The 22,224-nt window shown below is 41.0% G+C and overlaps 1 protein-coding gene across 1 annotated transcript in view; it reads left to right on the top strand.

The window, feature by feature from the left end:
* LOC143277270 (prolyl endopeptidase-like) overlaps positions 1 to 21,957 on the top strand; it is a 41,883-nt gene extending 19,926 nt beyond the window's left edge. The window contains exons 12-20 of the mRNA XM_076582060.1: positions 62 to 142; positions 2,106 to 2,219; positions 7,607 to 7,755; positions 8,696 to 8,812; positions 9,867 to 9,962; positions 11,035 to 11,136; positions 14,617 to 14,773; positions 16,229 to 16,297; positions 17,091 to 21,957. Coding sequence (XP_076438175.1) covers positions 62 to 142; positions 2,106 to 2,219; positions 7,607 to 7,755; positions 8,696 to 8,812; positions 9,867 to 9,962; positions 11,035 to 11,136; positions 14,617 to 14,773; positions 16,229 to 16,297; positions 17,091 to 17,156 — 951 coding nt within the window. The 3' untranslated portion in view covers positions 17,157 to 21,957. The remainder of the gene's footprint in view (positions 1 to 61; positions 143 to 2,105; positions 2,220 to 7,606; positions 7,756 to 8,695; positions 8,813 to 9,866; positions 9,963 to 11,034; positions 11,137 to 14,616; positions 14,774 to 16,228; positions 16,298 to 17,090) is intronic.
* Positions 21,958 to 22,224: the final 267 nt, after the last annotated feature.

The following is a 22,224-nucleotide window of genomic DNA, read 5'->3' as shown; positions in this document are numbered from 1 at the left end:
AAAAAAAAACAACCCAGTGATTGTACCTGCATGTTGATGTGTTGTATGATGTGTGGAACAGGTGTTCTTGGCCTTCACATCCTACCTGACACCAAACATCATCTATCACCTGGATATGACCCAGCTGCCCTATAATACTAAGGTAAGCTTTTCTCAATGGTAGCTGTGTGTATAACCCTCTTACACCCAGGTCACCCAGCACTAATCACCCATGAAATCCCATGCCAAGGGGAATAAGTCTTGTGATTTTCAATAGTGGGAAATTTTTTTATTTATTATTATTAGAAATATAATTACTTTCTTTTGTTGCACATATATATTTTTCCTGCATTCTACACATAATAAAGTTGCAAAAGAATTTTTGTTTTCAGGCTCATGTTGGTTTGCATTTACTCCAAAAAATAAAAGTGTCCAATTTGATGGTCAACTTTGAAAAAAATTTCTTTTAATTACAGTATGATTTTCTTTGGAATAAATTTGTCTGGTGTGCAGTGTCTTCTAACACATCTTTTTATTCTTTTTCTTACTCAGCTTGAATTGCAACAATGAACATGCTGTTTTATGCACACACACACACACACACACACACACACACACACACACACACACACACACAGAGCTCTTACCTGTTTTCTTCGTAAAATTTGGAAGCCATTCTGCAGGACAGTAGGGATCATCCATGTGGTACAGCACCCACTGAAACAAATCCTGGCTTGGCACAGCTGTTCCACCATGCCCCTTCCCTCCTGGTCATTGGCGTGTAGTCGAGCTTGACCCACAACCACGCTGTGTTGTTAGTCTCCGACATGACACAGACGCTGTGACTTGAGCAACACACTCTTCCCCTTCACTGTCACGGTCAATCACAGCTGCTGATGTGGTGGCCATAGCAGGAACACATGCTCCACTCGTCTGGCCATGCCCCATATGCTCGCAACTTGGTACTTGGCTCGGTGCCCAGTCACCACCACTATCACCCTCCCCCTAAAACAATGAAACTTCTTCGTCATCATACGTGGAATTCTTCACCTGAATCTTCATTTTGCTGGCCTAGTTGCAGTCTCAGTTGCTTGATAACTTGCTCAGTTGTGAAGTAGCATTGTCTGCTCATCAATGCAGCCATTTTGGAAAATGAAAAAATCGAAGTTGCAGATAAAACTATAATAAATTCACTCAAAAACTTGCAGAAGTACTGAAAAGATGGTGTCAATCAATAGAAGGGGATTCCTCTAGTACATGCACAAAATATGGCTATTCAGACCTCTCCAGAATAAGAGTGGCAGGTTTCTGAATGACCTACCCTGATCTGGTTGCCTTTTGGCGACATCGACGGCCTCCATAGTTGGTGCCAAAAGGTGACAGTGGTGGCCAAAGTGTTAAGCTCTGGGCTGTCATCAAACTCATCTTGCAACTTCAAAAATTCACAGCTTTGTCAAAATTCAAACAAACTGGACTCTGAAAAGTGCAAATGCACGGCAGGAAGTGTCGGAAATGAGGCTGTGAATCTCGCAAGAGTCTTGTTTATATAAACAACAATGGCTGCGCCCATAGTAAGCATGTGTTTTGAAATATTGTGAATCAAATGTTGACCTTCCAACCAAAAAGTGTGATATTTGTGGCTGTGGAGGCAACTGAAAGTACCATGAATCAGAGCTAAAACATCACATTATCAGAGGGACGGGCCAGGTTCAGGAGAGCTGACAAGTGAACAGATGATGCAACATGTGTGGACAGTTCGGATGATGAGATCAGGGCTTTGACATTGACTTCAGCTGAAAGTGTAAAGATGGCTGCAGAATTGACAGCAATCAACACATCAATGCTTGACTTTTTGTTTATCATTGTGATGTGCGCCTTATGAAAATAGGCTGTGCCTTATATACAGTAAACTAAGAATTTTGTTTAAATGTTAGGATGCACTAAATAATCCAAAGCACCTTGTAGTCCATAAAATGCTGTAAGTATCTGTGCTGCTCAGGACTCGCCCTTTCAAACAACACAACCTTCACCAGACCAAGACCCAAGCCCTGAACATTTTGACCTCCTAGGCATAGGCCAGTAGGTTGTTAGACTCAACTCGACCTGTGTGGTTGGTTTGTGTGCAGGTGTTCCGAGAGACAAAGGTGAAAGGGTTTGAACCAGACAAGTTTGAGACAGTGCAGGAGTTCTACACTAGCAAGGACGGCACCCGGATCCCCATGTTCCTGGTGCACAAAAAGGTGGGTCGGCAGGGCACAGAGAATGTTCCATGCATACCTACAGGGTCCCTACACAGTCATGGAAGTCTTTGGAAGATAGGAAGACCATTTTCAGGGCTGGAAAAGTCTTTGAAATACGTGTTTGGTGTCATATACTGAACCGTTTTTCCAGAGCTGGAAAAGTCATTGAAATAAATGTTTTGTTTTGCAAGGTCTGGAAAAGTCTTGGTATTTTCACGATGCCTTCCACCACACCAACAGTACTGATGATTTTGCTTTAACAAAAAAGAACAGAAAACAAAGCCAGTTTGTGATGGAAATTAAATAAATGTCAAGATCTCTGTGAGATTGTTTTGTGCAACAGTTTATGAGGACCCCATACTGCCCCTCCCACTCTTTTTCTCACAACTGCAGCAATTCTGCTGTGTTTGTGTATGTGTGCATGCTTGTATCTTTGTGTGTGACTTTGTGTCTTGGAAAATGTAGGGCAAGGGTTTTTTCTGGGAAAAGTATGGAATTTTGTGTGCTCAGACATGTGGAAACCCTGTACTTGTTTAGACCGTTCACCCCTCCTGTGGTATAGACCGCCAACAGACCTCCCTAGTCCTCTTACCTTTCTCTGACTCCAGGTAAGACTAAACTTTTGGTCTGGGATAAAATGTTAATGTTATTATCCATTCCTTCATCAATGAGGGTTTGATGACATGTGAGAAAGTAGTAGAAAAATACATCATATGTCCAGTGATTGATTGCGACCTGAGCTTAATTTTAGTCTAACTGCCCAAACAAGTGAGATTATCCTGGTAGAAGACTGATAACATGCAATAATAGAAGCTTGAACAATCAAATGGTAGAGAGGAAAGGCAAAACAAAAACTTAATTCTTTGGTGCACAGGCTGCAGGAACGGAAGAAAGCTGCCAGTAATGAGGTTGCTGCATGAGGGAGGTAATATGCTAAAGGAGGCTACTAGCTGCAGCTACTTTTGATTTCTCTGTTTGAGGAGTTGTAATTTGCACAGGACAGGAATCGAGGCTGCACTGATGCGTCATGGTATAGTATGCAAAATTGAACACTGTTAACAGAAAAAAAGTAATGAGTTCCTCATTCCATGGTCTCACTGTGTTCACTGATGTCACGAGGAACTTGAGTGTCAGGGTCTGGAGAGGACAGGAGGCACATGATAAAGTGTGTCAATGTGTTGTATGTCAGGGTCTGGAGAGGACAGGAGGCACATGATAAAGTGTGTCAGTGTGTTGTATGTCAGGGTCTGGAGAGGACAGGAGGCACATGATAAAGTGTGTCAATGTGTTGTATGTCAGGGTCTGGAGAGGACAGGAGGCACATGATAAAGTGTGTCAGTGTGTTGTATGTCAGGGTCTGGAGAGGACAGGAGGCACATGATAAAGTGTGTCAATGTGTTGTATGTCAGGGTCTGGAGAGGACAGGAGGCACATGATAAAGTGTGTCAATGTGTTGTATGTCAGGGTCTGGAGAGGACAGGAGGCACATGATAAAGTGTGTCAGTGTGTTGTATGTCAGGGTCTGGAGAGGACAGAAGACACATGATAAAGTGTGTCAATGTGTTGTATGTCAGGGTCTGGAGAGGACAGGAGGCACATGATTAAGTGTGTCAATGTGTTGTATGTCAGGGTCTGGAGAGGACAGGAGGCACATGATAAAGTGTGTCAATGTGTTGTATGTCAGGGTCTGGAGAGGACAGGAGGCACATGATAAAGTGTGTCAGTGTGTTGTATGTCAGGGTCTGGAGAGGACAGGAGGCACATGATTAAGTGTGTCAATGTGTTGTATGTCAGGGTCTGGAGAGGACAGAAGACACAGGAGTGTCAATGTGATGTGTGTCAGGGTCTGAAGAGGACAGAAGACAGGATGAAGTGTGTCACTGTGGTGTGTTGTGTGTCAGGGTCTGAAGAGGACAGAAGACAGGATGAAGTGTGTCACTGTGGTGTGTTGTGTGTCAGGGTCTGAAGAGGACAGAAGACAGGATGAAGTGTGTCACTGTGGTGTGTGTGTCAGGGTCTGAAGAGGACAGGAGACAGGATGAAGTGTGTCACTGTGGTGTGTTTGTCAGGGTCTGAAGAGGACAGGAGACAGGATGAAGTGTGTCACTGTGGTGTGTTTGTCAGGGTCTGAAGAGGACAGGAGACAGGATGAAGTGTGTCACTGTGGTGTGTTTGTCAGGGTCTGAAGAGGACAGAAGACACAGGATGAAGTGTGTCACTGTGGTGTGTTTGTCAGGGTCTGAAGAGGACAGGAGACAGGATGAAGTGTCTCACTGTGGTGTGTTTGTCAGGGTCTGAAGAGGACAGAAGACAGGATGAAGTGTGTCACTGTGGTGTGTGTGTCAGGGTCTGAAGAGGACAGGAGACAGGATGAAGTGTGTCACTGTGGTGTGTGTGTCAGTGTCTGAAGAGGACAGAGACAGGATGAAGTGTGTCACTGTGGTGTGTGTGTGTCAGGGTCTGAAGAGGACAGGAGACAGGATGAAGTGTGTCACTGTGGTGTGTTTGTCAGGGTCTGAAGAGGACAGAAGACAGGATGAAGTGTGTCACTGTGGTGTGTGTGTCAGTGTCTGAAGAGGACAGAAGACAGGATGAAGTGTGTCACTGTGGTGTGTTTGTCAGGGTCTGAAGAGGACAGGAGACAGGATGAAGTGTGTCACTGTGGTGTGTTTGTCAGGGTCTGAAGAGGACAGAAGACAGGATGAAGTGTGTCACTGTGGTGTGTTTGTCAGGGTCTGAAGAGGACAGGAGACAGGATGTAGTGTGTTGATGTGATGTGTTGTGTGTCAGGGTCTGAAGAGGACAGGAGACAGGATGAAGTGTGTCACTGTGGTGTGTGTGTCAGGGTCTGAAGAGGACAGAAGACAGGATGAAGTGTGTCACTGTGGTGTGTTGTGTGTCAGGGTCTGAAGAGGACAGAAGACAGGATGAAGTGTGTCACTGTGGTGTGTGTGTCAGTGTCTGAAGAGGACAGAAGACAGGATGAAGTGTGTCACTGTGGTGTGTTGTGTGTCAGTGTCTGAAGAGGACAGAAGACAGGATGAAGTGTGTCACTGTGGTGTGTTGTGTGTCAGTGTCTGGAGAGGACAGAAGACAGGATGAAGTGTGTCACTGTGGTGTGTGTGTCAGGGTCTGAAGAGGACAGAAGACAGGATGAAGTGTGTCACTGTGGTGTGTTTGTCAGGGTCTGAAGAGGACAGAAGACAGGATGAAGTGTGTCACTGTGGTGTGTTTGTCAGGGTCTGAAGAGGACAGAAGACAGGATGAAGTGTTTCACTGTGGTGTGTGTGTCAGGGTCTGAAGAGGACAGAAGACAGGATGAAGTGTTTCACTGTGGTGTGTGTGTGTCAGGGTCTGAAGAGGACAGAGACAGGATGAAGTGTGTCGACTGTGATGTGTTGTGTGTCAGGGTCTGAAGAGGACAGGAGACAGGATGTAGTGTGTTGATGTGATGTGTTGTGTGTCAGGGTCTGAAGAGGACAGGAGACACAGGATGAAGTGTGTCACTGTGGTGTGTTGTGTGTCAGTGTCTGAAGAGGACAGGAGACACAGGATGAAGTGTGTCACTGTGGTGTGTTGTGTGTCAGGGTCTGGAGAGGACAGGAGACACAGGATGAAGTGTGTCACTGTGGTGTGTTGTGTGTCAGTGTCTGAGAGGACAAGGAGACACAGGATGAAGTGTGTCAATGTGGTGTTGTGTGTCAGGGTCTGGAGAGGACAGGAGACACAGGATGAAGTGTGTCACTGTGGTGTGTTGTGTGTCAGGGTCTGGAGAGGACAGGAGACACAGGATGAAGTGTGTCAGTGTGGTGTTGTGTGTCAGGGTCTGGAGGCACAGGATGAAGTGTGTCAGGGTCAGCTTATAGACGTGGTCATAGTTGCGAAACGGCCCTTCTTAGAATAGCGAATGATTTGCTTTCGGGATTTGATGAGGATAAGATATCTGTTCTCGCTCTCTTAGATTTGTCAGCAGCTTTTGACACTATCGACCACTCTATCCTCTTGAACAGACTTAAAATTTCCTTTGGTATTTGTGACACTGCACTAGCATGGATCACGTCTTACCTGTCAGGTTGTACACAGAAGTGTGTGTAAATGGTAGATACTCAAGTATCTGCCTTAAAATATGGTGTCCCACAGGGGTCCGTTCTAGGTCCTGTTCTTTTTGTGCTGTATGCGGCTCCTGTGTTGGATGTCATCAGTCATGCGATGTCGCATGAGAGCTTTGCTGATGACACACAACTTTATCAGTCGTTTTCCATAGCTGAATTTGATGCACTGGTGACTCGAACACAGGAGTGCATTGCTGGCTTAAAGGACTGGATGACTCTCAACAAGCTGCAACTAAATGATAAGACTGAATTTATGATAACCTGCCCAAAGATGTTTCGTCAACATCCTTCCATTCCTGACTCTGTTCTGATCAATAGCACACCTGTTTCACTTTCTCCTTCTGTTCGCAGTCTTGGTGTAATCCTAGACCAGTCTCTTTCCTTCCAACAGCACATTTCGAATATCTGTAAAGTTGCCTATTTGGAACTGTGTAGAATCAGCTCTATCCACCACTATCTCTCAACCGATGCAACCAAGACACTAGTATGCTCTCTGGTTCTCTCAAGATTGGATTACTGCAATTCTCTTTTGGCCGGCCTTCCCAAATATTTGCAGAGCTTCTAAATTTGACCATGTTTCTCCTCTCTTTCAGTCTCTCCACTGGTTGCCTGTTTCTGATCGAATAGACTATAAGCTATCCACTCTGACCTTTTCTGCAGTCAACGGATCTGGCCCCAAGTATCTTTCTGAACTCCTCCATATCTATACCCCGTCTCGCCAGCTCCGTTCTTCCTCTGATACTCGACTTCTCAGGATACCTCACGTCAGAAGTAAGACCTATGGACACAGATCGTTTTCTTTTCAATCGCCAAAGACGGGGAACAAGCTCCCTGATAACCTCCGTCATTCTGATTCCCTTGCATCTTTTAAATCTTGTCTCAAAACTCACCTCTTCCCTCAGCAGTAAGTTCAATTGTGGCAGGTCCACTTCCTTTGAGTTAGCTGTGCTTGACTATGTGTGTATACATATGTATGTGTACATAACTACATGCATGTATATGAATGTGTATTGTGTGTGCGTGCGTTTATGTAAGTTTGTACCTGCCTATGTGTGCGTATGTGTTAGGGTAGCTGTTAGATACACATGTATGTTAAAATGTATGTATGCAGTGTGTGTGTGTGTGTGTGGTCACACTTTGGTGTGTGTATGTAACATAGATGTAATGTTTTATGTTAAAGTGTTTTTGTAAAGCACCTAGAGCAGATTTCTGGATAGTGTGTTATATAAGTATCCATTATTATTATTATTATTAATGTGATGTGTTGTGTGTCAGGGTCTGGAGAGGACCGGGAATCACCCAGTGATGCTGTACGGCTATGGAGGGTTCAGCATCTCCATTACCCCCTTCTTCTCCCCTGCACGCACTGTCTTCCTCCAGCACATGGGGGGCATCTATGCTGTCGCCAACATCCGGGGGGGCAGGTGGGTGTGTGACTGCTTGAAAAGGAATTGTGGGGGTGTGACTGTGTTTGCAGTGTGTGTGTTTTGCTGTGTGTGTCAGTCTGTGATTAATATGTGTGTGATTATTGCGTATGACTGTGTTTCTGTATGTGTGTGGTTGTGTGTCATTACTGTGTGTTTTTTACTTGTGGGTGTGTGTCTGTGTCATTGTTTATGCTTAATATGTGTGTTTCATGCACTTAATGCTTTCATGTTACTTTTTTCTTCTTTTTTTTCTTGAATTCAGTTTTTCATAAAGATATCTGGACCATTCTTGTACAAATTGACCAACTGGTATAAAACATTTTTTAAAGAAATACCCACAAAAACATGGCATTTTATTTACCAGGTCTTCAGTAAATGACCCATTGATTGATGAGTCGGTGTATCAGATTCGACAGTACACAGCAGTTTGGTTGATTTGGGACAGCTTTTGACATGTCAATTAATTAACTGTAATTTCCCATATCTTCTCTATCTATCCATGTCTCTCTCACATACATCTAACCACACACTTAGTCTTTTCCTCTGTCTAATGTTAATGTGGATACATGCTGAACAAAGGATTGACGCCAGATACTGATCGTGCCAAACTGGTGTGACCACGCACGCACGCACGCTCACACTCACTCACTCAATCACACACACACACACAATGATACAGACACACAAACACCCTACACACACTTTATTCACTTTTAACATGCTAAGAATGTGAATACACTTCTGATGAAAGGATTGATTGGTTAATTCATGACAACATTGGTTTTGGAGTAAAAGCGTTCCCTGTATGATACAGCTTTGTGGTTAGGCTGTGTGCTTTTTGGACCTGACTGTGAGGTGAGCAACATTGTGGTATGATTGACTAGCCTGTGGATGCACAAATAATTGTCAGGTTGATAAAGATGTATTTTGTGTGCAGTGAGTATGGTGATGATTGGCACAAGGGTGGGAACCTAGCCAAGAAGCAGAATGTCTTTGATGATTTCCAGGCGGCAGCTGAATACTTGATAGAGAACAAATACACGCGGCCACAAAAGTAAGTGGTGGTAGGGAATTATGTCTCTTGTGACACACGTTGATATGCAGGTTTTTGTTATCAACATTAGTATTGAAAGATTAATTATTCTGTTTTATAGTAATATAATTTCATTGATTTTATTATTTATAATAGCATACTTTCATTTTCCAATATTGTCATATTTTCATTTAGCACCTAAATCCCTTTTAGAGAATAGGCACATATGAATTCACATGATTATTGTTTTTATTGTTTTCGTCCACACCAGCATTCATGGTATGTTCCATTTGCGATTTATTTCACAGTATTGCATATGTAACTGATGATTACCTTTGACTGCCTTTTTTGTTTGTTTTGTTTTAGTTCTTTGAAATATTTTCGCTCTTCCTCAGTAACTGTCATCCTAATATTCAAGCAATCTGAACAGTGCTAAGCACACACAGTGTCAAGAATTTCCTCAGTGGAACTGGTGTTACCAAAGAAAAAATTCTTAATGCAAAGCAAGCTTACAGCTGCTAATATCACTTTGTGCATCCCACCCATAGTTCAGTTAACAGTGCAGGAGATGCTGGTGGAAATGCAGTATTGTGTGGGGGGTTCTGTGTTTACAGGCATGTGCAGGCGAGTTTGAATATGTGTGTGCATCAGTGTGAGGTAATTATACCTACCGACGTAAATCACTGTGGATCCTGTACTGTAAATCACTGTGGATCCTGTACTGAGCAGGAGAATAGTGTTCATTGAAAATGTATATTTATTTGTTATCAGGTTTACCATGATGTTCAGTTATTAATGTTAACAGGGTTACCTTGGTGTTCAGTTATTACTGTTTGTTAACAGGATTACCATGGTGTTCAGTTATTACTGTTTGTTAACAGGATTACCTTGGTGTTCAGTTATTACTGTTTGTTAACAGGGTTACCTTGGTGTTCAGTTATTACTGTTTGTTAACAGGGTTACCTTGGTGTTCAGTTATTACTGTTTGTTAACAGGGTTACCTTGGTGTTCAGTTATTACTGTTTGTTAACAGGGTTACCTTGGTGTTCAGTTATTACTGTTTATTTGTGAACAGGATCACTATCAATGGAGCGTCCAATGGGGGACTGTTGGTTGCAGCCTGTCTGAACCAGAGGCCAGACCTCTTTGCTTCAGGCATTGCCCAGGTTGGGTAAGTTGGTCTTTTGTTGGCACGTGTTGACGGAGGGAAGAAGGGGGGAGAGGTGGTGGAGAAGAGAAAGTGGTGGTGGCATGGCGGGGCCTGTGTGTCCACTGATCGAGTCTGATCTGGGCCCAACTTTGGCCTGATCTCCCAAACAAGCCAGATAATCTTGTGTCCTGTTGGAAGACATGACAATAGGCAACAACATTGTAACAGTTCATGTGGAGAAAGATAAATGATCACAAAAAAAAAACTTAGCTGTTTGGATATACAGGATGCAGGAATGAAAGATGGCTGCAGGAAAAGAGGATGCTGAATAGGCACGCAGAAGGGAGGGTAGTATTTGAAGGGAAATTACTAGCTGCAGTACGTTTGAGTTATCTGCATGAGTAGGGTAGTAGTTTGCACAGTACAGGAATTAGACTGCTGCCAGAGTCTGCACCACTGGGTTATGGTAATCATGTTGGATTAAACTTGAGTTAGGTACACATTTCCTTTTTGACACCCTCTAATCCTTAGGACGACTTTCATAGTTTGGATTTGTAAAAACAAAAACAAAACAAAAACACCCAAATACTGTGATGATCATTGAGGATATTGATGATGGTGTTGTGGAGATTAGTGCTGGTGTCATCCCACACGACAGACTGTTCCATGAAAAATTGTTAAATTTGTGCTGATTGTGTTTGTGGAGATTGAAAATTTGCTCATGTATTTGTTTTAATTATTATATTTTTGTGTGTAATTTATTATTATTCTCATCATTATCATTTTTTTCATTTTTCTTGTTCTTAGTATTATTTTCATCAAATCTCTGCACTCTTTGAAATGTGGCCTCCAGAGTTACCTCTTTCCACAGTATCCCCCCATGCCCCTCATGCTGGTCTCCAGTTTCTCCAGCTTTCTGCTTTTATGTATTTACAAGTTTTATTTTTCATCCCTATGGATCAGTGCTGTGCATGCGTGTGAATGACTTGTGAGTGAGTGCTTTGGTTTGTCTCTGTGCAAGATTCAGTGGTATATAAAGTACTTAATTACTGTTATTATTATTATTAAATCCCATGTGTATTTGCATTTTCAGTGTTTTGGACATGCTGCGGTTCCACAAGTTTACCATAGGCCATGCCTGGACCTCAGATTTTGGGTGTTCTGAGAAAGAAGAGGAGTTCAAATGGCTGATTAAGTGAGTAATTTTCAGCAGGCTATTATTAAATTTCCAGAAAGGTCTATCACATTTGAATTGTTCTTTTTTCAAAAGTAATGTAACCAGAGAATGATCTGATCTGTATCCTGGTTCAACATTAACATCAATCACTTCAATTAGCATTTCTTCAGTTTTTAGAAAAGAATCGAGCCTTGCTTGTTTTATTGAGTTAAATGTATGCTAGGTATATGTTCTTTTGTCTGGATATATTTCTGTAAAAACATCAAAAAGATTATACTTTGTCATGATATCACAAATTTTTCTCCGTGTCCTTGGACGATTTTCTGTACTTGAATAGTTCCTTACATCTAATTTCATATTCAAAGTGCAGTTCAAGTCCCCAGTAATTATAACATGATCATTTCCAATACGTTCTATGTGTTCCAAATTCTTTCAAAAAAGTCTGGTCTGTCACCACCACTGGGTCCATACAAGTTCACCAAAATCACCTTTTTCAAAAATCAAAATTCATCACAATATAACATCCATGCTGATCTCGGACAACATCAAAAATTTTATATTCAAAATTGTTGTTAGAGTATGGCCACACCATGTTTGTTTGATTCAGGGCCACTGAGCCAAACATCATAACCCCAACTAGCTCGAATAAAATTGTTCGTCTGTATCAGTAGGTGTGTCTCCTGCAGACACAGGATATTAGCATCTTTCTTGTGAAGAAAGTCAGAGACATCTTTTCTTTTCTTTGAATTGTTTAAACCATTGCAGTTGTAGGAACAAATTTTAAATGAGTTATTGGTTGCCATCATCTTATCAGAATAAGGTACTGTTTAGAGAGATAGAGAGAGAGAGAAGCAGACGGGCAAACAGAAAAATCTGAAACATCAACATGAGATAGTAGGAACTTCGACACTGTTGTGATCTATCAGACTATGAACTCTTTGCAGTAAATATCCCAGTCTGTTCACAAGACCTTGAACAATTGTTTCATATTCCCTCATCTTCCAAATAAACTCTTCCATGTTGAACAGGTATGTATTTCAGAAGAACCATACAGTCACAATTCACCACTACACAGCCACTGAAAAGACCAGTAACAATGTCAGTTTTTTGACTACTTTCATGTTGGTGGTAAATCTGACAGTATCCACTTTGTCCCCAAGAAATAAAATACATATTTTCTTTTTCTTCCCTTCCTCCATCACTCAAATTATTGCAATAAGAAGTACAAATTTTGAGAGCGTTAGCTCCTACAAAGCTTTAAGTAGTACCATTCTCCTCACAGACACCCACTCAAGACTGAATAGCTTTTCAATTTTTTTTGAGAGGCTGCAAGTGTCCACAATAAGTTTTGTAAAACTTCAAAACATAACAGCAACAAGAGAGATCCTGTCTCAACTCAACCCACAACTTCACACCACCCATACATACGATAAACACCAACATAAATATGACAAAACCACATAACAATGTCATATAACACTCTCACATTTTCTTCATAGCTGGGTCCACCGCTACTGTCCCACACAAAAGAACATTAATAATAATCCACAGCAGATGGACAAACACTCACTGTTGGAATCAGCAATCGTCTTGACCTAAGTCATGTGATCAGAACACAGTACATGTGTTCTCGCCGATGAAAAGCAATAAATCAAAACAATATCCTGATTGATCATGATGGAGCACCCATACACACGTACACATACGCCATTTATGAATCTTTTTGTTTGAGCATTTCTATTACATGAAAAATGGTTGAGGCAATGATACTATATACAAACATTCAATCGGCCCTGGCATGTGTCGGGTTCAAAGTTCAAAACAACCTTGACCTTTCCGTATCGCATCACCCAAAGGCCCCCCCAAAGCACCAAAAAAATGGAGCAAATGAAGAAGAAAAGAAAACTAATTCATGAAAAAATGAGCTGTCGAGATAAGAAAAAGAAGCTGGAATTGTTCAGAGTTTGTTAAAGTATCATTTCTCAACAGTCAGAATTAAACTGTTGAACTTTCTACTCTTTACTGAAGTTAGTTACTGTCTGCAGTTAAGCAGACGAAACTGGGTTTAGCGTTGTTTTTTCGCCCATTCGTTATGTTGATCTGTCTGTCTAAAATCTGATAAAGACTTTGTCATGGTGATTTTGCCGTTCTGTGCTTTCATTATAACGTTCCCATTTTTTGTCCATGCTTGCTGACATATGGTTGTGTCTCTCTTGACTGTGCACAAAAAATCCTCCACAATCACTGTCTTAAAACCTTTAAGATTTTTACGTGCATATAATACAGAGTCTTGAAGTCGGCGACAGAAAACGAACAATAATACCTTTGTTTGGGGCATCATTGCGGGAACCGACAGGTGGACGTTGTCTGGGTCCAAATCTGTGAATGGCTTCAATGTCTTCAAGTAGCACTTTCACTTTTAGTTTGTCACAAAAGAGAGAAAGCACTTTGTCCTCACACTGCTGGTGTGTCTCCTGGATTCCGTTCGTCTCCTCCTTCACGCTGTAAATGCACAGGTTATTCCTTCACACGTAGGCTGACAGGTCCTCGCTGTGACGTTCAGCCAGCTCTGCAAGGTGCCTGGCTTCCTTGATCTGGGACTGCATCAGCTCCTCCCTCTTCCTGGCCTCGGTCACCTGTCTTAGCTTCTCATTCTCCATCTGAACTGTGAACAGGGCAGCTCTCAAATACTCTACTGTACAGGACAGCTTGGAGATCTCCGCACCGTTGGTGCACAGTTTGAGCATGAGATCTTCATTGCTCACCCCCTGAGCTTGTTTACAACTACTGTCAAGGGAGAAAACCGCATCAGATTCATCAGATTCAAACTATCTTAAGTTAGCACCCTTATCCGCCATATTTTCTTCCTGCTCTTCCTCCAGTTTCTTTGATTTGTAAACAAACTTTGCCAAGGTCCATGAGATCGGCATACTTGATGTTGTCTTTTGTTTTTTCAAAGCACATTTTGCTTCAGGCAAGTTGCTTTTCTTTGCCAGAGTGTCAGATGTACTTGATTCCGACTGAGAATCTGTTGTCTGCCTCTGTCTCCGTTTTCTGCTACGTGATCTCATCATCTTGCCATGTCTTGCACATATTTACTTTGAAAGCATTGTCAATTTGCTTTGAAAATTTAAAAAAAATTCCATGGGGTGAGGCAGTGGTTCCTCTTGTTAACCCAGGTACATTTTCACTGGTCAATCGCCAAGCAATTACTACAAACAAACAAGCAATTAATTTGCAGAGCTTTGCTCTTGCCGGTTAACAGTGTTCACCCCCCCCCCCCCACCCACCCCCAGTCAGGGTTTTTATTTATGCAGTTTTGATACCATTGTATTTTGTATGTGTTTTTGTTTGTTTTTGTTTTTTCCTGTCCTTTGAGCCCGTGTTCATTGCCCACACATACACACACACACACACACACATGCATGCATGCACACACACACTTGCAGACTCGCTCACACACTACCATGCAGTTTACCCCCACTGTTGACATCACAGGTACTCCCCATTGCACAACATTCCCAAGGACCCCAAAGGGGGACAGTACCCTGCCATTCTGCTGATGACGGGAGATCACGACGACAGAGTGGTCCCCCTTCACTCTCTCAAGTTTATAGCCGAGTTGCAGCACACCGTGGGGAAGAACCCTAACCAGGTGAGGCAGCATGGGCAGTGTTGGGTAGAAAGTGATAACAAGATTCACAGGCCTTACTAAGAACACTCCTCTAAGGAACTGTTGAGGGAGTGAGACGGAGGGGAAGACAGAAATAAGGATGGACTGATAATGTTGCATTATGGACAGAAAAACCAATTGTAAAATGACCAAGGCTGTAACACACTCCCAACAGAGCTGGAGGTATCTGGTTAACAGTTCTTCAGTTTGATGCCCCAATGACTTAATGGGGTTCAAAATGAAGAAAAAGAAGAAATTTGTGTGTCAGGGAGTGAATGAGTGTGTACACGTGTGTGTGTGTCCACTGCATCCAGCACATCTCCAGTCATCCTGACCTTGTCTGGCCACTGGGTGCAGGTGGTGTCAGAGAGACAGGTAGACAGTGCACAACTGTTCCTCACTTTAAAGAAAGTCATCAAGCAAATCGGCAGTCATCCTGCATCCAAGGGCCATCTGCCTTATCACAAGTAAGCAGACAGTTGAGGACAGAGAAAAGTGGTGATCAGCTGTCTACAGTGACATGAAAACCTAGTCCAACTATATGGCTGCAGTTGAACAATGCAGACAGGCCAGGAAAACCAGCTTCAGCAAAATCCCTGACTGCTCTATCTGGACCAACCTGAACAGTCATCTGCACACCCACAGAGCCTGGCCCACACCCCAGGATCACTGGATGGCAACAGACAAACAAGAATGTGTGAATGTTTATGAGAGAGAGAATTGGTCAGCCAGTGCATCTGAAAAACACAGAAACCTGAGATATCAAAAGTAGGTAGAAGGTAGGTGATATTTGTGTGTGCCAATGATGAACAACTATTTGATAATGAAACCACCTCATTTCAGTAATAATGCAATTAAATTATCTATATCACAGTTGGTTTTAACATTTTTTGATATCAAGAAACGAGGCGGAATACAGCGTTCAGTTCAGAAAACTTGAGCAACAAGCCTGAGCTTATATTGTGCTCTTTCATGTGTCACAAACAATATACAAATGCAATGGCAAAAAACACACATTATAAACACAATATCACAGTTAAGCCTTTTACATTTGATTGTGGTTTTAGCTGCAATTCAGGGAGTTATTGTATAATCAGAAGTTAAACTGGTCAGTTGATTGCCAAAATTTTGTTTGCAAATGATATCTGCCTTGCAGAGTGTTTGAAGCAATTTTTCAGCAAGCTTTAGCTCAGTTTTGTTGCTTTTGTTGTTGTTTTTGTTTTTTGTGTAATGCAAAAGGTTGTTTGCCATGTAAACATGGCTGCCAGAACATACAGTGCAGAAAAAGTGATTAGAATTTTGTTTGATTTGCTGCACAACAGTGATGAAAGCATCTTCCACAATGTAATGGAAAATGATGGTAATGATGTTGTTGAAGTGGTTCTGGTGATCATGATGAGGATTGCACCCTACCATGAACCTGGTTGTCTGTTACAGACCAACCCCCTGCTGATTCGGGTGGACACAGACTCTGGGCATGGTGCTGGAAAGCCAACAACCAAAGTTGTGAGTTTACTTGTGTGGGTGTGTGTGTGTGTTTCTTTTTTTAGGTTAACGTCTTTAACGTGTGTGAGTGATATTAGACTGAGAAAAAGGAGGATAAATAGAACTTTGTATGTATGTGTTTGTGCAGCTGCATTGTACAAGGATGCTTAACTCACACACACACGCACGCACGCAAGGTGGGGTTGATGAGATTGAGGGGAGTGAAGACAGACAGAGCAAGAGACAGAGAGATGATATAGGAAGAGGGACAGGTGGTACTGGCTGAGAAAGAATAACTATCTGAATCTAGTGAAACATCTCTATAGTAGGCATACTAATTACAAGAAGGAAAGGATCAGTCAGAGGACTGTAATGCAAACATGGAAATCTGTTGAAGTAACCTTTTTCTCATGAACAGACATGATATAGACACAGTCATTCATTTTACTTTTTAGCATACACATACATACTCATACAATGGATGTAGAGAGTGGGTACCTGTGATTGGACACGGAGGGTTGGGGTGGAGGCTATATTGAGAAATAACACAAAAACCCAGCTAACAGTGGAGTGGTGGGGTATTGGAGGGGTTGTGGAGCAGCAAAAAAAAAAAAAAAAAAAAATTCTTGTGGACTGTTTTTGTGTGAGAGTGAGTAGTACAGGTGTGAGTGTGACAGTATGTGTGTGAGTGGGAGTGAATTTCATGTGTGCGATTGAGTCTATTGTATCGGTGTGTGTAACGTATTATCAGATATATCTGTTATTTTTGTATGCTTCTCTGTGATGAGGCAATGTTCCCATTGCTTTGTTTCAGATTGAAGAGATATCAGAAATGTACAGCTTCATTGGTCTGACTCTGGGCCTGAAGTGGTTGCCTTGATGACGGGGGCCTTCCCTCAGTGTTGGCAGGTCCTGTTCAGTGCCCTGAGGGACAACTGTTGTTGTTTCCACATGTATTGGTACATCTGATGTGACTGTCTTGCGTCTATGTTGATGTGTTGGTGTATGGGCCAAAGCTTTTTTTCTGTTGAGGGAGCGAATTCTGTCTGGTTTTTCTTCTTTTCTTTTTATTATTATTATTTGTTGTTGTTTTTTGTAAACAAAGCTGCTGAGTGAAGTGAAAGGAGTCATGCTAGATTAAGTGTGCATGAGTGAAAATCTTGACTGATCTTTTTCTTTTGTGTGTGTGTGGTGATGGTTGTGTTTTTGAGAAAGGAATGGGAAACATTGAGGATGTCAGTTCCTTTGCTCCATGTTTGCATGTGATCCCAGCAGACAGAAATTATGTGAGTGATGTCAAGCAGAAACATCAGAATCCTGTTGGATCAAGGGAGAAGTGAAGGGTCAGTGACAAACAAGGTTGTTGAGCGGGATGCTGCATGGACATCTTTCACTGCACCTGGGTCACAGTGGGGAAAGAGAAAGAGGTGGACAAACCATGGCATACACCTTTCACCAGTTTCACTTCAAAACTAAACTGACATACAACAACTACTGGCAGTGCCAATATTTTGTGATGTTCTGTCTCAAAAAATGGTATTAGTAGTAATTCTCAGTTGTTACAGTACCATAATTTGTTTTTGTTATGATTGTTTGCATGAATTTCATGTTGTCATAACTCTCAAACAAAGAATCCCTTTTGACAAAGAATCCCATGTTAAAACTTTTTTTTTTCATGGCACGCCCATTAAAATCTTTTTGTTTTCTTTCTCATATTTGGTGATTTTCTTGGAAAGTTTCAGTTAATAGTAAAAAGAGGTCATGATATACATTTTCAGCTTTATCTCTAGCACCACTCCTTCTGCATGTGACAGAGTTGTGTTTTGCCCAAGTCCAGAGTTGTGTTTTGCTTTGTTATCAGAGCCATTTTAGGGAGGTTTTCGACTGACAAGAGAAGCCACAGTTTTCGTATTTACTGTCTGCATTTGGCACTATTATTGTTTTTGTTTTGTTTTTCAGTCTCGGGGATGTTTCATTTCTTTTTTTCCTCCCCCCACCACTCCCCCATGTAGTTATGCCACACCTGGTTATGTCATCACAGGGTCCTGACAGATTCACCTGTACAGAACAAGATGGGTCAAGAGAAGTGTTAATCTGCTCGTTATGACCTGAAAACATGCACACTGAGCAAGAATATGCAAAATCAGAAATGCAATTAAAACATTAAACCAGAAAACAAATCAGTGAATCATCTACTGACTGGAAAATTGTTGTGAATATCTTAAAAGGGAACCAGCCAAACAACCCTAATAGAAAGTCTGCAACAGAACTGAACATTTTGTGATTGTGAACAAAATTATGCTGCTGCTTCCCATTCAACACAGGTGATTTAGACAGTGTGAACAAACAGTTTTTCCCTAACAAGCCGTACAGTTCTGGTAGTTATTAACTGTCAACCATTCATATTGGCTTTATTCTTCATGTAACATTCAGGTTTCTGTCATTTTATCTTTGCGAAAATGTTACCATTATTGACAGCATCATGTATGAGCATTTTCTTTCTCTTTGATTTTTTTTTTTTATAAACGCTTTTTGAGAATATTGAGAATACTGTCACTAGAAGACTTCATGAATATTAGTGGGTCTCTTCCTTACATCATTTTGCTCACTGTTTCTGGTTTTTGTTAGTATTCTGGTAGCATTGTTAATTGAGGCTCTTTTTGTAACATTTATTTTCATGAGTGTTTTGTATATTATTTTCACAAATTGTGATAACTGTATTGTTTATATGATTTTGACATGTTTATTTTCATTAGTATGGATAAGATCACTGCTTTACGAAAAGGGTTAGTTTTAAAGTTTCATAATGACTGTATGCCATTGTATATTTTCTGTACATGTTTGACAGCTTTTTGAAGGAAAAGACTTGATCTGATTTTCCCCTGTGAATGTGCACTATTCATTTCTAACTCCGGTAATGCAATGCACAAATAGATGGGCAGTGTAGTCAGACAGCTTTAGGGGAACTGTAGGAGAAAATCTTGGTTGTTAGATTACCAGATGTATTTATTGTGCTTCACTGAGGGATGTGCAGCATGTGCTCATTTCGGAAATAATGCGTCAGGTTTTTAAACTTTCTTTTTCTTTGCAATATTTCTCTCTCCACAGTGATCACCCTCTTTTTTACCACAGAGCCAAGTCTGCACATGTTCTGCCAATCTCGGCCACATTATACAATGTGATTTTCTGCACAGAAACAGATTTCCTGCCTAGCAGAGCTTCAGTGTGCTCAAAGTGGTCATAGGATCATGTTGACATAGGTTATGAAAGTTGATCTCAATCTTCTTCGTGCCTTGTAGCCATCACCAGAGATCTCCATTACTGCCAGTCTTTGTGCTGTCCTAGCAAGCTTTCTTCAGGTGAAGCTGTTCTCCTTCAGTTCTTTTTCAGCTGGTTTGTGTCATGTCTCCCTTGGTCTTCCTCGCACTTCTTTTTTTCCATGTGGTGTCCAGTGATGGACCACTCATGGAGGTCACGATAGCACAGTGACCTTACTTCACTCTGCCGCCAACTTTGTTCATTGTCCTTTACTTCAACACAAGGCGGAGATCATTTCACAAAGAATATATAGATGCTTCTGACAACTCAGTCAAGTATTTGAACAGTTGCAGACTATTTAGTGTGTGTGTGTGAGTATTTAACTACTAATCCAGTCCATTCAGAACACATGCTACCACCTTTGGCAGCTTCTCATTGGTTGATGGCTTTGTGTACAGGTCATTTCTTATCTGTAACATCAGCATTGATTGGCAATACAGACTGCTGTGTTTTTTGATGATGATATGAACTCTCACATGTAAGCATGTTTTCATCGTCAATGATTAATGTTAGAATGTGATTTTGTGATTCATCAGTGTCAGTAGATGTCAGCAGTTGCTAAGTGGTACGCTGCAGTTGGTGACCATGTGCGAAGTCATGTTTAGCAATCAGTGTGACCCAGACGGTCAGATACTGAACATGCATGATTTTAAAAGGTGTTCCTCATGCAGCATAAGTATTTTTGACATTGCTGAAATGTGTTTTGAAATTATATCCTCCTTTTTCACTGGCCTTTGAATGTGCATCCATATTTTATAGCTTGGTCAAACCTGGTACAAAGTTTATGTGTTTGTGATGAAACCTTGAGACTCAAGGCTGGTCAGAAAAGCCATTGGATTTTATTGAGAGCTGCAACCTGAAACTGACCTTTCATAAATGCAAACTATTTTCTGTGGAAACACTAGAAAATCATTATTTACCTGGAGTTGCTTCAGGAATGCAGCAGTCTGGCAGTTTTTATGTATTGACACAAAGCCACATTATAGAAACCACTAAAAGGTGAGAACTGGAGTTTCATTTCTCAGTTTTGTTTCCGCTTTTGATGAGTATAAAAACCACAGATGTTCGAATGGAAAGTGTTTTTTTTTCTTCTTCTTTTTTCTTTTTCACTTTCAGATCCTATTTCTTCTAGAAAACTAAAGACTAACAGTAAGTATCTTTGCATAATAAAACATGGATATATTTTTGTAGACTGTGTCAAAGTGATTTTAAAAAAGAAAAAAAGAGTAAACTTTGACCCACAAATTATTGCACGTTTGTTTTTGTACCTTTCTTATTAAATGTTATGTATGGATGATTATTTCATGTACCCATATACATGTTATGCATATTAAAATGTTCTTATCAATGATGAATGGTACCACATGCCTATTACACCACATATTTACAAATGAATGAACAGAACAATGGCAAACAAGAATTTGTCACATGCCGTTGATAAACTAAACCACTACTTGAGAGTGCTTCATTTGGATGCCAGAAGGAACCTTTCCTTTATACCCATCTTCCCTAAAAATTGTACTCTGGAAATATTGTCATTTCAATAGCTTTCATTCTTTTTCTCTGATAATTTCATCATCTTTCAACCTTTCCAGTCTGTTTGCATGTTTTCATAAAGTGTTTCATTCATTTTGCTATTATTATTATTATGAGCATTTATGCCTAATCTTGAAAATAAGCCCAAGGCGTTTACAAATAGAACACGTATGGAAATATCAAAAAAGAAAAATTGAACTCGAGATACCAAACATCATTGAAAACTATTCATCCACCCCCCACACAATACACAAGCAAACGCGCACGAACACACACAAGTCAGCACACAATCGTATATAGTACAGTCAGAAATACCACCAACAAATCCTGAAACTATCAAAGCTCAAAACTATCAAACTATTGTTTGCACTCTATGAAATTTGTTATCATTCAGCTGCTGGCAGGTAAGATAATGAGCACATAAGATTGTAAGTTGTGTAGTTATATGCATCAACAGAACTACTTGTATCATTGTGTTTAATGTCTGAGGAACTTGATAAAATGATATTAATGAAATAATAATTAAGGGATACATTTTTTTAATGGAAGTCTAATTTTGGGAGAAATGTTGAAAGTGCAACAGAGACAGGGTCAATAGTTTTGTGACTGTTGTTTTGGGATATTTGTAATATCTTTGTGTAGTTGTCTGTTGTGGTTTGTATTGAATTCCAGTTGACTGCAAACATGATGAATGTTTGAAAACGGGGAATGTCATAGTTGACCTTTTCATGATTGCGAAATGTGTTCAATACTTATTGTCAAGATGAACAAGATGTATCTTTGAAAATAAGAAATGAACATATTATATGGTATTTTGTGGCTTTTCATCATCTCGGTCTGTTGTTGATTGTGTGTGTACATGTGCGTGTGTGTGTGTGTGAAAGAGAACATGTGCATGCATGCTGTCAAATGTCAAAAGGCCTCACACATGTTCAGCGCTTAACTTTTAGTTCATCACAGTATTGAACTTGACTTGGCGTTCAACTCGGGAAGGAAAGGCATCAATTAAAAATAACATGCAGCAGCCGGGATGGTTAGAACTGTGGCCTGGAAGAGATAGCAGCACAAAGCACAATGATTTCTTTAATTCAGTT

The sequence above is a fragment of the Babylonia areolata genome, chromosome 33 (assembly GCF_041734735.1).
Source record: "Babylonia areolata isolate BAREFJ2019XMU chromosome 33, ASM4173473v1, whole genome shotgun sequence".
Lineage (NCBI taxonomy): Eukaryota > Metazoa > Mollusca > Gastropoda > Neogastropoda > Buccinidae > Babylonia > Babylonia areolata.
Note: the sequence above shows the minus strand (reverse complement) of the source record. Positions and strands in the feature narration are given on the sequence as shown.